Raw genomic sequence first — 15,310 nt, 5'->3', positions numbered from 1 at the left:
TCTTTTATTGCTGACAAAGCATGTAACACTTGGCTTTAGGATATATCAACAAGCAAAGCTTTATTGAATTGATACTCAGTATTAAAAGTGTTACAGTGTGATATACAAAGCAAGGAAAAAAGCAGTGCTTTTTTTTTTTAAAAAAAAAAATCTGCTGAACATATGCCCAAGCACTACAGTAACTAGTATCTGTTTCACAGTAGTTAGTAACATTTAGGAAACTCCCTTGTTTCTCGTAGCAGGATCTCAGCAGAGCTATAAGGGGTTCTGAAGGGACTTTGAGCTGCGCCCCCTCACTGGGCATGAACAAGGGCGCCTGCTCCCTGGCCGTACCCGAATCCCTTGGGGCCAAAATTCTTCGCGTAACAACCTGCAAGAAAGATGAACATGTGGCAGCTGAGGCTTCTGGTTCAATCGTTAAGAACAGCACTGTCTAGGCTAACCCCCTCAGCCACTTCCTATTAGTCCCCAGAACATCCCCACTGAAAGCAATGCTCTTGGAAAAACATTTTGTTAAGCTGCGGAACTGCCATGCCTGAACTCAATAGCCATGACTGTTCAGTCCATATAGCTCCCAACCTACTCTGTGAAAGCAATTCATACCTTAGTTCTGTGGCTAGGTATCTGTTAAGATATATATTGTCATCAGTACACCAAACCACTGTGTGGATCAAGTGATGATGGCAGGATGCCTCCTAGCTTGTTTCCTTACTGACGCAGGCAGAGGGCTGCTGCTGCATTTCTCAGTATGTAATGTTTTGCTTGTTGCAAATGTAAGCTACATCAGCAGCTTCAATAATACATATTTCATTTCTCAGCTCTATTCATATGACTTATAGAACACTTTCATCTTGACAGGAGCCTGAAAGTTTCTTGTATCAGGAATAAATTCAGCATCCATCCTTGTAACACATTACAGAATCACAGAATCATTCAGGTTGGAAAAGACCCTTGGGATCATCGAGTCCAACCATCAGCCCTACTCTACAAAGTTCTCCCCTACACCATATCCCCCAACAGCTTATCTAAACGACCCTTAAACACATCCAGGGATGGCGACTCCACCACCTCACTGGGCAGCCTATTCCACTGTCTGACCACTCTTTCTGTGAAAATTTTTTTCCTAATGTCCAGTCTGAACCTCCCCTGTTGCAGTTTAAAGCCATTCCCTCTTGTTCTGTCACTAATCACCTGTGAGAAGAGACCAGCACCAACCTCTCTACAACCTCTCTACAATGTCCTTTCAGGTAGTTGTAGAGAGTGATGAGGTCTCCCCTCAGCCTTCTCTTCCTCAAACTGAACAGGCCCAGCTCCTTCAGTCGCTCATAGGATCTGTTCTCCAGGGCCTTCACAGCTTCGTTGCCCTCCTCTGCACTTGCTCCAGCACAATATCCCTCTTGTATTGAGGTGCCCAAAACTGGACACAATACTCCAGGTGTGGCCTCACCAGTGCAGAGTACAGGGGCACTATCACCTCCCTACTTCTGCTGGTCACACCATTTCTAATACAAGCCAATTACCTTGAACCATAAACAAACAATCTTTGTTTCTTTCCTCACCTTTACAATAGATTTCTCCCTCTTTTTCAGTTAGGGTTGTAGATTCTAGGCTCTTTCCACACTTGGCACATCGGAAGCAGTTTTTGTGCCATGGCTAGGGGGAAAAAAAAAAATAGGGAAAAAAAAGTTTAAATACACAGAATGCCTGACTTGGTAAAAAAATGCATTAATGCATTTATAGATGACTGGTGCAATAAAAACCAGTTCAAGTGCATCAGTAGCAGATGAGAGCGTCTGCATTCCTGCGAGTGACGCAAAGCCCCGAATTCCACACTGTGTCCTGCTCAGGGCAGCATTTTGAATGGTTAGGGCTTGCTCTAATCAATTCAGAGTAGATCTTGGCTCTCTGTATCAAGTCAGACAGCTGGCTCAGTTTTACACGGTATTTTCAGAGACCATCCCCTTTCTGCTGAAACATTCAGCCTTCACCAAAAGCTGCACACCACGAGACTGCTCCCTTCTTCTGGGGGGAAAGCACTCCCATAGTCTGCTTCAACTCTCTGGCACAAGACGATATTGAAGCTTCACCTCTGAAATCCAAGGTGAGTCTTCATCACCCTGCATTTCAAGTGCTTTTTGTTCAGTTAAGTTGATTGATTTGACTATTTCCAATGCTAAGAAATGCAATTTTAAGGTAATTCTGCCTCACAGTTGGTTCCCTACTGAAACCCACATAACATACCTTGCTCACTTTAAAGTCCACATAGCAGGTACAAAATGGCACATGCAGTTCCTTACCTTTCCAGCTCCTATTACTTTCTCTGCCGCATAAACAGAATCGCCACACCTGGAGCATTTCTCTGCCCCTCCGAACTTCTGAGCAAACTTTGAAGTGTTTGGATTTGTTGTGGGTCGGTGGGGAGAGGGCGTGCTGAAAGAAACAGGACATTTGTTGTCTTTACTCTTTTACTAAATGACCTCTTGCTCTTCTTAACAACACTGACAGAGCAGTATCCAACACACAGTACAGAATACAGTACTTTTGCAAAACTGGTGAAGTTACCAGCAAGGCTCTCCAATTACACTTGGCAGGGAAAAAAAAAAAAAAAGCAACACGAGAAAGGCCATGCTTCAAAGTGTAAAAAGAAGCTACTGTAAAAGCTAGTTTTCTAAAGAGCCTTCACCTTTTCACTTCTCTAGACTGCTGAATTCTGTATCAGGATGTGGATTTACCAGATAGGGAGCTACAAATAATTCTGTTAAATTCCTGTCCACTGATCATAATCTGGAACCTGAACTGATCACTGAACCTGGGTGGAGAGCATACATCATATAAACATCAAGCAATAATTTGGAAACTCACATGAAGCAATTTGTGAGGCATACCTCAGCTTCACTCCACATGCTTTGCTTTACAGTAAGAACCTAATCAGACTAGGGATGTTTACTATTTAATAGGCCTCTTGGTTTTGGCTATAATGAAGCACAACTGATTCTTCATTTGCCAGTTGAAAATTCATTCTTGTAGCCTCAGATTCTCAGCTCTCTAAATCCATCCCTGCCAGAACCTGCTGAACATTTGCATTTGCAGCTTATTTAGGAGAGCAACTCGAGATCGCAGTCACCTCCGCAGACTTGTGCAGAGCCATCAGCAGCTCTGTAATCCAGTCCCCTATGGCTCATGCATAGGGTTAGTGCATCTTTACCTGCACTAATTCCTGCTCATACACTGCCTACTCACATAGTCACCAGTGGAAGCTTTGTGCACTGCACGTTTAATGCCCTGCATTCGGTTATACTGGGGCATTTTGCAGCATTTCTATTCCAGACAACATGAACCAAACAAAATCCTGCCTGAAAGACTCCTCTGAAAACAGTACTGAAGGACAAGGGTCACACAGTGCCCAGCTCAGTTCGCTCACCTCTCAGGCTTGATGCCCAGTCTCTCTCCCCTGTCCATGTTCAGCGTGCCTGCCCCTTGGCCATATCCATAACCTTTCGGGCCGTACTTTTTTCCATAGCAAGATTTGCAGTAAACTTCGGCATCATGAATCGCTACAGTTGTGCTGTCCAAATTTTTCCGGCAGACCACTGGAGGAAAAAAAAGGTTAAACTATCTTAAGGGAGCATTTCCATCAGCACATGTAGTAAGCCAAAAATCAAGTGAAAAGTGATGTTATGGGTTTCCTTGTCCATAATTCTTCCCATTAGGTTGTGGGACAGCCAGAGATTAGGGGGAGCAGGTTGTTGTTTGAATCAGTGAATTATGCTTAGCCTTATAAAGGCCTCTATTCCCTCCCACCTCTTCATGACCGTGACATTTAAAGCCTGGAAACTTGCTCTGGTTTGATGAATGAGGCTGCTCAGAAACCCAGATAGTGCAGTCAGCAGTTTCCCTTCACAGATGCCATACAGCATAAAGCAAAAATCTATCAGTGCAGAAGAGCCCCTGTCCTGTCCTTTTGGCCAGGGTGGGGCTGTGGAAAAAAAACAAACTTCAAGATTTTCCCCCTGCCTCGGTACTAGTTTGGGGCAGAGCTGGGACTTTTTCACAGCTGTCACTGGAGGGGCTGTGCTTTTCTGGCATTCCTGCATTGTCCTTCAGCACAATGCAAGCACTCTGCTCAAGGTTACAGTAGAAGGCAGAACTATTTCCTTCTTAAACCTTCTTTTGTATCCCAACTGGCACGCTCTTTCCGTCCATAAGAGCATTATGCCCATGACAAAGAATTTGGGGAGAAGAGAAAAAAAACCCACAACAAAAAAGCTTTAAGAATTTTTTGTTTAAAAAGAGTTTTAAGGTCTTCAAAATACAGTGTGACCTTTGCTTATGGCATTCATTAGCTCCAAGGTTCTTTTTATAAGACACAAATATCCAATAAGTAAATCAACTAATGCATGTCTGTTAAGTCTACAGACTTTAACCCCAGTAGAACTATGCACTAAGGAAAAGCAAATAATCAGACACACTAGAGCCATTGTTTGACTGTTAGTTCCAGGTTTCTTTTAATAGAAACTCCCATAAAAGGCTGAAAATGAGGCAGCCGAGACATCTAATCTTTTTTTGTGACTGCTGCAGAACTAAGGGAAAGGAGCGTAGGTGCGCTGAGGCTCACATGCCAGCACACTGCACTGATGTTACGCTGCAGACTAACAGCAAACTAGTGTGAGAGGGCCAGTTGTAACTGTGGCTCATATGAAGAGGGAGGCTCTGCCTGTAGGTATTAAACACCAGCAAGCGGGACAAAACAGTACCTCATGTTTGTAAGAAGGTAAAATTCTCTGATTCAGACAGACAGGCTGTCTGTTTGCAAAGCAGTAGCCTCCGATTCACAGTGACCCTTTGTTCTCTTCATCTAGGCAGAGATCTTTTCAGCAGAGAAAGCGATTTTCAATGCCTCGCTGGGCTTGTTGGTTGGACTGGAAAATAACGCTTTGGACTCCTTTCATCTGAAATAAACCACAGGCCCCTGTGCCAAGAAAGTCTAGGCTTTCAGCCATGCTAAAGCATCGACAACTCGGCTGTGCTCAGGCATGCCGGTGTCCCCGTCTGCGCGGGACTTCAGGGCAGGGGCTTGATAACTGTTCCTTTAGCTGCTGCTGGCCTCAGGACCACCAGGAGAAGTCCAGCTGAGCTCAGATCAGTGCGAAAGGTGCTCTGCCACTGGGCTTTCTCCTCTGTGTGAGCAACACTTAAGCCAGGTTTCCATCCTAAAGATCCCTTAGACTCCTGAAAAGGCTGGGAAGGGGTGCAAACGGAGGAGAATAGCATGATGTGCTCTGCTTTGGGAGGCACAGGAGTCAAGCCCAACACGTGATGGACAAAGCCATCTCTGGCTGCTGCCATCCCCTGTGCGTCACAGGTGCCAGCTGAGCCTGGGACGTCTGCAGTGGACCAACACCTTGCTGTTGTGACCCCACAGCTATGCCAGGAGAAGTTTTGCAGGGGAGTTGGCAGGGAACACTTACTGCAGAGAAAGCAGCACCGGTGGAAGCTCCTCCCGTCGCACTGCACCTCCTCGGCATGGTAGACGGTGCGGCCGCAGGCACCACATTTGTTGCCACCTCCCCAGTTTGGCATGGTGGCTCTGTGCGCCCAGCCAGGCAGGAGGAGAGAAGGGGAGAGGTTTATTAATCACAGTGTCCTCCACCACCCCAGCTCAAGTACAGTTGGGATCACAGGCTCCTTGAAGCCAGGTCTGTGAAGTTTGTATATCAGAGCACATTTTGCCAACTGTTTAAAAACGTGACGTTCCACCGCATGAGAAGTTTTTGTGATCAGATCAACTTCTCAGCCCTTCAGATCCCAGACTAGACTTAAAGGCTTAGGCAGGCTCTCTACGGCTATTTGTAAAAGCAGATGGACTGGCAAGGGGAACAGAGGCTGCTGCTGCTGCTGAACAGCAAGAAAAACAGAGACACAGTCTTCACGAGACGTGTCCTCCTGTCCCTGCCCAGAGTTTTGAAAGTTACGTAAATTGGATATGCACAAATTACAGTTTCATGCACAAGGGCTTTACTGTACCTTGAGCAAACACCCCCCCAGATGGATATAATTTCAGTTTCTACGCTTCATTAACAGTGGGCCTCTTGTCTGATGGAAGCAAACCAATTGTGCCAACAACGACATTTCACTTTACCGCAGGGCCTATCATTTGGGATGCAGTACAAGCCAAAGTTCACCTCATCGGAGAACCACTTATTAGGGCTGTAGGGACATTCTGAGCTCCTTTGAGATCATGCCTGCACTTCAAAGAAGCTTAAGGGGGATTATTTCCCAGGGACTCCACCGCTATTACATGAACTGCACCTTTACCAGACAGGTATATGAACCGAACCCAACTGCTCAAGGAGCCACAGCTGCTTTAAAATAAAGTAAAACTCACTCTCACGCATTACTTGCAACGGACACTCAGAAGGCTAGCGGGGAGGGACAGGCACCATCATCCACCATGTCAAACTACAGTCTTGGGAACAGTCTCCTACATTAAGCCAGAAGCAGCAACTGTCCCACCTCAAGCTGAGCTGCCCCCCCACCAGCTTCCCTGTGCTCATGCCATCACTACCAGCAGTTCCCTCCCAGTTCAACTGGGAGCTCCTCCTGCTCCTCCCATTAACAGCCCTGGGTTAGAGCACCAAAGCAGAGTACTGCCCACCACCTTTGGCTTTTCTGGGGCTTTCCTCCTCCCACCACCACAAGCTAGCATAGCAGTGTTAGTTGAAGGCTCATCTCCCAGCCATTGCTGAACCGCCCTTGACTTGCGACCATTGGTTAATGCTGGTTTGCTCCCCCAGAGCTCACCACTACGTGACCACCTCTCATAAGCACAGAGGCCAACAGCAGCCAGTAGCTGTTGTTATCGATAACAATAATTGAGGGTTATCAATTCCGTGTTCCTAAACCAGCAGCGCTGCTCAGGCCTCATCACCCTCCCCCTGCTCCTTAATGACCTTTGTTTCAGACAAGGTTTCTGGGCGAGGTCCATGGGTTTGTCCACTGGAAGCCCAGAGGGCACCTCCTGCCACCCTACCCCGTCAGCAGCACCATTCCCTCCCAGCAGGCTTCCCACAGCAGCACTGTGGTACAGGTCAGCTATGAAGGAGGGAAGGAGGGAAGGAGGGAAGGAGGGAAGGAGGGAAGGAGGGAAGGAGGGAAGGAGGGAAGGAGGGAAGGAGGGAAGGAGGGAAGGAGGGAAGGAGGGAAGGAGGGAAGGAGGGAAGGAGGGAAGGAGGGAAGGAATTTGTCACAAGCTTCTGGCTTCTCTCAGCACAACTCACCTTCAGTTACCCTTAGAGGCTCTCCTATGTTGGCCAGACAGGGAGAAGAGACACACGACAGCATCCCCACACATGCCCCACATGACCTGCTGCCTTCAGCCAACTTTGCCGCTCATCCCTCTGAACCAGCACCAGAGGACTACCAACATCCCGTTATCCCCCTGGCCAACAGAGAGGAACTGGAAGCACTGCCATGACTCACAGAGGACTGCTTTGCTTCAAGATGCTCTTTCTATAAGGGGCTCTCACTGACATGTGGGAGAGACCTCGGTGCAGAACGAGGGGTCTCGCAGACGCCTGGCTGCTGCCTTGTGCTCCCCAGGCAAGGTAGAGGAGACTCGCAAATCACATCTCAGAGCAGCAGTTTTGGCTACACCTGAATTAAGTGATCCATCTTGCCAGTCCTGCTAAAACAAGCCTCCTGGCCAAGCAGCCTGACCAGTAGTTCAGCAGTTTCAGGGATGCAGGGAAGGTTGCGTGGTTCCCAAGTAAGACCTGCTGCCAAGTAGCTGCTACACGACCTTTGTCCAAGACAAGCAGACAGCCATTCATGGCATGTGGGAAAATAAGATTAGTTTATTAACCTAAATTGGGGCCTTAGGTACATTCCTAAGCAAAGGCTTAGGAAACTTCCTCAGAGCAGCTGAGCAGCACCATTTGCACACTGACACTAATTACTGAGCTATCCCTTTGTTTAATACTTCCATGGGATTAGCACCATTACTGCTCCATGGTTTAGCACTAATACCCTGACCAAGCTCATAAAATTAGTTTTATGACATTTCCCACTTTGCCTTTGTCATTCTTGGCACAACTGTAGAGTCTAAAAATTAAGATTCCATTTCTTTTATTCAAGTGCTTGGCTGTGCTACTGCACAGCAGCTGACATCAATCATGGAAAAGAGCGTCCTTAGTTAAAGGGAATATAGGCTGCACAAAGCTTTGGAAAAGGAATGCATGGCCTGGAAAAAAAAAAAAAAAGGAAAAGAAGAGAAGAGAAGAGATTCCTTTCTACTCTGTGTGCTTTCCAAAATGTAAACGGTATTTGATGCAAGAACTACTTCATGTTTCCCTCTCACCATCCCCACGCTCACGTTCTTTTGTGCATTTACATGAGTCTAAACTATTTTAATCATTTTGTTAGCAATTACTTAGTTTCCATGCATACTAGAGCTGAGGACCTGGATCAAGTTTCCAGCTTTGCCCCAGATTTCCCATGTAACATTGGGCAACACAGGGTGCAACTCCACCCTTTCTTCCCAAAGGAGATGAAGTATTAGACGATCTGGCAACAATTACCTGATACAAATCTTCCGATAAGGGCTCTGGGAATTCATTAAATGAAAAGCAAAAAGGAATTGAAGTCTGTGCTTCAAGGTGACCTTGGTCTCTTCCACAGAAGAGATTTCCATTTTTCCTCCCCATAATGCTCCCATGATGGCTTACGTGGTAAGAACAGCAATACTTCTTCAACTACCCAACAGCAAGGCCTACCCTGAGGCAGTGGTGCCCAGAAGGCACCTAAGGGTAAAAGGGCTGATGACCTACAGCAGCTCTGTGCGCGGGAGCGTTCAAGCCTGTGCTCCTGCCCATCAGCCGCTCTCTTCGGGCCAGCCTGGAGCTTCGTGCTGCCCAGGTCTCCTTTGAGAGCTCCACAGGTAGCAGATTCAGACTTCAATCCCGCGTTAAGCCTTCCCTGGTCCCTCAAGACTTTTCGGCTAGTTCAGGCAGGCCTTCAGGGAGTCACGAGCAGTAATTAAACATCCAGATGATCTCACTACCAGTAACAACATTTTTGACTTCTGATTTCAGGTTTGTTGGCAGCTACTGTCCTCTAAAGAGAAAATCCTGACTTCTGCTAAGCTTGTACCCAGCCAAGAGGGAAGCACGTTACTCGACTAGCATTCTCCAAAAACACCAGTGACAAGCCACGGCAACTGCAAAGTCCTTTCCAACCCGTTTGTTAACAGCGGGTTTAAATACAAGAACCCTAAACCAGCCCCCAGACAGCCACTGAGGAATTCCAGGCTATCCAGTTATCCCGGACGGCCTTTTCAGCGGCCGCCCGGGAGCGCTCTCGGGCCAGGGGGTCAGCATCGGACCCTCCGCCACCGGCCGGGCACTGTTGAGCGGGGCACCCCCTGCCCCACAGCCCCACTCCTCCCCCTTTTCCTCTTCCACCCCCCGCAGCCCTCACGGGTGGGGCGGGACGGGCCCCCCGGGCGCAGCTTCGGGCGGCGGCAGCGACCACCGCGGGACTGAGACCGGCTGCGCGGGGGCTCTGCCGGCGCCCCTGCCCGCGGGGCCCAGCCAGCCCGGCCCGGCCCGGCCCAGCCCCGTCCCATCCCATCCCGCTCCGCACCTGCGCGCCCACCCGCGGCCCGTCCCTTCTCTCACCGCAGAGCTCCTCCGGTCCCGGCGCCTCCCGTCTCGTCTCAGCCCGGCGCAACCCCGTAGAGCGGCTTAAAGAGCCGGGGCGGAGCCATGGCGGGCCCGGCCCAGGCCCGCCGGCCCCGCTCCCGCCGCGCAGCCCCGGGCCTGGCGGGCAGCCCTGCCCTCACCGCCACGCGTGGGGCCTGACCCCATCCCCGCGGGACTCAGAGCCCGCCGTGGGGCCGGGGGGGGCCGCCTGCGCTCAGAACCCCCCAGTCGGTGAAGCACCGTGACGGCCGCTGGGGCATCCAAGTGCGGTGGGGTGAAGGGTGTCACCCTGCTACAGACGCCCCAGGAAGGCCACAGGAGGCACCTCAGCTGCAGTCTCAGACAGGACCGAACCTGTGGTTTTACTCACTTTTAGGATTTCTTTTAAATTGTAAACTTCTTCACCCTCCACAGGAGGTCGACGCGGGCACCATGACCGTGTTTCACCGGGAGCACGGGGAAAGTGTGTAGGGCTCAGAAATACGTTTCTCTCGGACGTGAGAAAGCAGGCAGGGGTGGGAGCAGGGGCCCTGGCGCATGGGAGTCTGCGGGCACCCCCAGGGGAGGAATCGGCTGTGTAGCTCCCCAATGAACCATTGCTCCAGCACGGACTAATTAGGAAGGACTTCAATAGTTTTAACGAAAGGCCAGCAATGAGGCCCATCCGCACCAGCCTGCTCATGCTGTAGAAAACAGCTCAGTGCTTGAGCTGCTTTCTAAAAGTGGCCCCATCTCCCAGGTCCACAGGGCTGTCTTGAGCTGGCTGGATACGTTCAGGATTATGCACGGGGCTCCCTGTGTTTACAGGGAGATGCAGGTTTATCTCCTCCTCTTTATTAATCAAATACCAAATCACCTCCTTGTTACCTGTATGAGTGCCAGGGTGCTCTGTTTCAGCACAGGAACGGCTTCTTCATGCGCACCAGAAACGAAGCCCAGCCAGCTGGGTGGAGGCAGCTCCTCACAAAACCTCCAGTGCAAGCACTGTACAGCGAAATGGCTGCCTGCAGGTCGGGCGTGAAATACGTCCTGTGGGACTGTTAGTGAAGGTGGCTGGACGGCGTGCAACCCGTGTTGTCCAGCGGCTGGTACACAGGGCCAAATTGCCTGTGCCACGAGATTAAACATGACCTCCATGTCAGGGATACAGATGAGAAACGTTAGCAGTCCTCTCCCCTTAAAATGTGCTTCCAGTGTGCTGCAGCCTGTGTGCTGGCACCCACAACTTGCTGAGATGTTTTCCTTCCCGTTTATGATTTTCTTTTTTCATTTGCAATGAATTGTGAGTGACCAGATTGTGCGCAATTTATGAACGTCTCAGAGCCCTGATCCATGAGCAAAGCCAGTATCTATTCCTGTGGAACATGGTAGCGTTCGCTGTGAGTGAGGCCAAGAGTCTGACCTCAAGCATCGTAGCAAAAATTTTAGTCTATGTTTTGAGGGAAGGAAGCAAAACGAGAAGCAGAAGTATTACCAACTGTTGTTTCAGGATTTGGAGGTTACATGAAGGGAGAGGATCTCTCCAAGTCAGACAAATAAGAAGCATATGAGTCAGAGCAGGCTGACTCCATTTATTGCGTGAAATGCCTGTGCTCTCTTGTCCAACCTGTCCCGCTCCCAGCCCTGCTGGAACTACGTGTGATGATGCTAAGTTGTTTACCATGTCTCCTCAGGTAGCCTCCAAAGCTATTAGATTTTCCCGTTTGATAACATTTCCTTCAGACTGTAAAAAATAAACAGCAGAGATCCTAAAGGGAAGAGAGTAACATTGAAGTTCTAGTTAAGTCTGATCCTAGTCAGAGAAAGGAAATTCTCACTGTGACTAAGGGGCCGTGCTGGTACAAAATAAAACACTCTTCGATGGTGAGGCACTGCTAAGTGAGCTAGAGGACAGTCTGACATCCAATAATTAATTTTCTCGTGTCTAATATTTAGTCTGTCAGAAGCAGAGCAACTATGAGGGACAGACATAAATATATCAATAAGTCCATTACTATAGGAACAATATTAAGGAATACATTACTGCAACACTTGGGAGTATCACCTTATAATGGAGGAAAACAAAAGCAAGAATGAAAACTCACCACATACTTTATTAATGAGGACTACTCCTATCAATACGTTTTATAAATATACTTGTAAGTATTCATATATATTTATTATCTATAAATACATACTTATTTTATATATAAACGTACATATTCTATCTTATCAACAGATCTCTTCTTCTGTCTCTATCTTTTCTGAGGGCATAGTTCAGAATTTTTTAAAGATTGTAGCCTGCATCCGACCCTGCCACATTCCTCCTTGCTGTCCTGCACTTCACACTGTTACCCTGAGCATCCTTCCCATTGCCTGAGCAGCCTCACTGCCCTCTTCACCCTCATAGAATCATAGAATGGTTTCGGTTGGAAGGGACCTTAAAGACCATCTAGTTCCAACCCCCCTGCCATGGGCAGGGACACCTTCCACTAGACCAGGTTGCTCAAAGCCCCGTCCAACCTGGCCTTGAACACTGCCAGGGAGGGGGCAGCCACAACTTCTCTTGGCAACCTGTTCCAGTGTTTCACCACCCTCACAGCAAAGAATTTCCCTCCTGGCTATCCTCCTGACACGACCCCATCTTTCCTGTGTTACTGCCTAACACCTGCCGTTAAATTCCTCTTTCTGACTCACTTGCCCAAAATCTCAGATGTTGTCTCCTCTCACTGGCCTGTGGAGGAGCTCCCACCTAACCACCATGCCAGCTGGGCTTCTGTAGCCTGCCAGCTTTATGTCTGGCTTCTACCATTTTGAGCTCAGGAGCTTATAATTAGGACAGTTCCGAGAAACACCATTCAAGTATATTAACAGCTCCCATTCATTTCCCCTGCTGATTCGACAGCTCCGTGAGCAGGGAGGTGTGCCTCTGTTTTCTTCTGCTTCCTTGGCCATGGGAAAGCGCACAGGCTCTACACAAAACCAGTTCTCCCTTCAGTTGTAAATTTGACCCAAAGCATGTTTATCACCTCAGAACAAAATTCTTGAGGTTTTAGCTATGCCATAATATTATGTAAAAGTTGTTCTCCATGTTTCGGGGATCTGAGTAAATCATCAGCTTGTCTGACCTAGTTACTTCTCAAAAGACTTGTTGCGATCAGTGTCCTCAGGCCTTTTACATCCACTCACCTGGGATTATCTTATCCTCATTTGATCTTGTAAGCATGGTCTCACATGTCTGCTTACAGCAGAGTCAATCTGCTTGCTCTGCTGGTAATCCTTGCTATTATTTTATGTAAGTTTATTCTAGATCATCCAGATTTTACTTTGCAGGGGGTTTAGTCATATTCTGACATTGTTTTTGTCAGACCTAGTTTTATCCAAATACTGCTACTACTGATAGAGCTCCCTTAATTATGTTCTTGAAAGAGCATAATTTAGCTAATTTTCCTATTACGAAAGGTGGTTTAAAGTTAGCATTAGAGAATATTGTTTACCAACCTTCAAGGTCAGCCACCTCGCAGTGGTTCCCATGGTACCTTGGTTAATTTCTCGCTGGCCAGCCCCCAAATTTGCCCCTAGTAAAAGGGATTTTGAAGTGAGCTGCATGCAGTATCAGCTAGTGAAAAATTAGTTCATGCCCAGGCTTACCCATATTTGCCCTATCCTGGAAGGGAATATGTGTTTAGCTAATTTCCTAATTGAAACATTCATGCATCTCAAGAGTGCTATATATTTATTCTACCATAAATATAACAATGATAAATCAATGAAGTTTGCACAAATTAATGAAAACACAGCAGACAATTCTAGAGTTTACCAGAAATTTGATTTTTTTTGAATCAGCTCTTTAAATCCAAAGTACAGATCTCAGAGACATTCAGTATGAGAAGGCTGTGCTTTCCAAGTTCATTAATTTCTTTGTCGTTGGTCATATTCATAAATTGTTTTACTTCTAGGAAATTTTAATTCTAGGATAAAATTAATTACAAAATCCTCATTTGCCTAGTGATTATAAGAAATAGCTATTTGGGTGTCCAATAAACATGATCTAAGCTAGAATAATTTTCTGAAACCTGTACGTATTTTCATCTTTGTTAACCTACATCTTTATATCAGTGATGCTTCTCAATATAGAAAACAATAGTCAGATTTGTGACCCTATTTGAAATCTATCCAGATCTTCCTTTTTACAGAGCATTTATTTTTTAATACTATACCTCATGATATTTGATTCCTCAGATGTAGGTACTGATACTGAAGAGTTCTCTGCTATCAAGATTTAAAACTAAGAAATAAAGAAAATATAAACTTTTAATTTAAAGAATTTGCTTTGTTCTAAGTCATGGCCAAGGGAGATATGTGTGCTTCAATACAAGTCCTCAAAGGTATTAGGCTTTTGCAGCATCCCAGATGTTTCCCACACTGAGGAATTCTTGGTCCCACCTTAAGCACTAAAACATCTAATATTATTCACAACAAGGGTTGCAGAGGGAGATTGAACATTACCCGGTACATCACTGCTTATGTTAGCTGTACCACATATCCCACTATGATTTGTAGCTATACAAGGTCAGTAAATCACCCAGATTACTTCTGAGCAGGGCAGCATGGTTGTGCAAATGTGCCAGGAGAGCGCCATACTTTGCCACACTCCACCCTTCATCCCTAGGGATGGCCCTGACCCAGTGCTCGGGGTCTGGACTGATGGAGGAGGTGGGCACTGCTTGCTGTTTGGGATGCTGAGCGACCACTCCTCACTGCTGACAGTGCTCCCCTTCTCCAGAGGTTAGGGCTGGAAACGTCCTGCCTGGGAACAGCAGCAGAGGAGTGCAGAGGAGGCAGGTTGCTGGGCACTGACCACATGCCTGCAGCAATGTCTCCAAGCATTCAGTCCCCTTGCTGTGAATCCAGATTATTTCTCCCAGTATAACAGTGCCATGGGGAGAAGCTGTGAGGGAGCCAGCTGCCATATCCACTGGCCTCCTGACAGCCAGGACTGTCTCCCACCACATGGGAGGCTGTGGCTCAAACCCCTGCTGCAGCCCAAGGATTTGAACCTGGTTTTCATGTGGCCAAAGCTAATGCTGCAAATATGAAGTTGTTTGGGAGGTGGAGACATGCAAGCTCTCTCACGCCTGGCATGCCCCAAACGCGCCTCAGCGGGGCCAAGGGGCAGAGCAATATCTGTCTTCCAGGGTCCCACTTCCCTGTGGGCTTTGCATTAGGGGCTCTGAGCAGAAATGGAGGCAGCTGTGGAGATTCCCACTGTTGGAAGTATGGGTGCTAGTGGGACTTTAAGGAAACTGAGCAGTGGGTTTTGACTCAGAGGCTTTCAGACCCCTCTCCAGCTCAGCAAAGCTTTCTGGACCCAGCGAGTTCCTGGTCCCCCAGGGAGATGGATCTGGACTCCTGCAGAGAGATCCCATTCATTCCCAGGGTTTTGCATGCAACACTTCATCCTGATGTGAGGTTTGTCTAAACCCCATAAAGATGAAAGAAACACACAGTTTGCATCTAACCCTAAATACATTTAGCAAGGTAAAGCACAGTGTAGGCTGCCAGTGTTGATGTTATCAGGCGACAGCACTGTAAAAAAACAGTGAAGTTACTGTATTCAAGTTCTGAGGTTT

General features: G+C 47.6%; 1 protein-coding gene across 1 annotated transcript; it reads right to left on the bottom strand.

Moving 5' to 3' along the window:
• Positions 1–34: 34 nt before the first annotated feature.
• Positions 35–9,805, bottom strand: CSRP2 (cysteine and glycine rich protein 2). Its single transcript, XM_074827177.1, has 6 exons — positions 9,675–9,805; positions 5,469–5,587; positions 3,422–3,590; positions 2,298–2,430; positions 1,560–1,653; positions 35–370 (listed from the first exon to the last, which is right to left on the bottom strand). The coding sequence occupies exons 2-6, from the start codon at positions 5,578–5,580 to the stop codon at positions 294–296; spliced, it is 585 nt and encodes a 194-aa protein (XP_074683278.1). The 5' UTR covers positions 5,581–5,587; positions 9,675–9,805; the 3' UTR covers positions 35–293.
• Between the last annotated feature and the right edge of the window lie 5,505 nt (positions 9,806–15,310).

The sequence above is a fragment of the Strix aluco genome, chromosome 5 (genome assembly GCF_031877795.1).
Source record: "Strix aluco isolate bStrAlu1 chromosome 5, bStrAlu1.hap1, whole genome shotgun sequence".
NCBI classification, from domain to species: domain Eukaryota; kingdom Metazoa; phylum Chordata; class Aves; order Strigiformes; family Strigidae; genus Strix; species Strix aluco.
Note: the sequence above shows the minus strand (reverse complement) of the source record. Positions and strands in the feature narration are given on the sequence as shown.

What these genes read in the sequence shown, in the direction of transcription:
- CSRP2 (XM_074827177.1), bottom strand. Translation starts at nt 5,580, where the DNA reads ATGCCAAACTGGGGAGGTGGCAACAAATGTGGTGCCTGCGGCCGCACC. An exon ending in AAGTAATAGGAGCTGGAAAG is followed by an intron (nt 1,654 to 2,297) that starts GTAAGGAACTGC and finishes TTTTCCCCCTAG; the next exon opens with CCATGGCACAAAAACTGCTT. An exon ending in GGGAGAAATCTATTGTAAAG is followed by an intron (nt 371 to 1,559) that starts GTGAGGAAAGAA and finishes TCTTTCTTGCAG; the next exon opens with GTTGTTACGCGAAGAATTTT.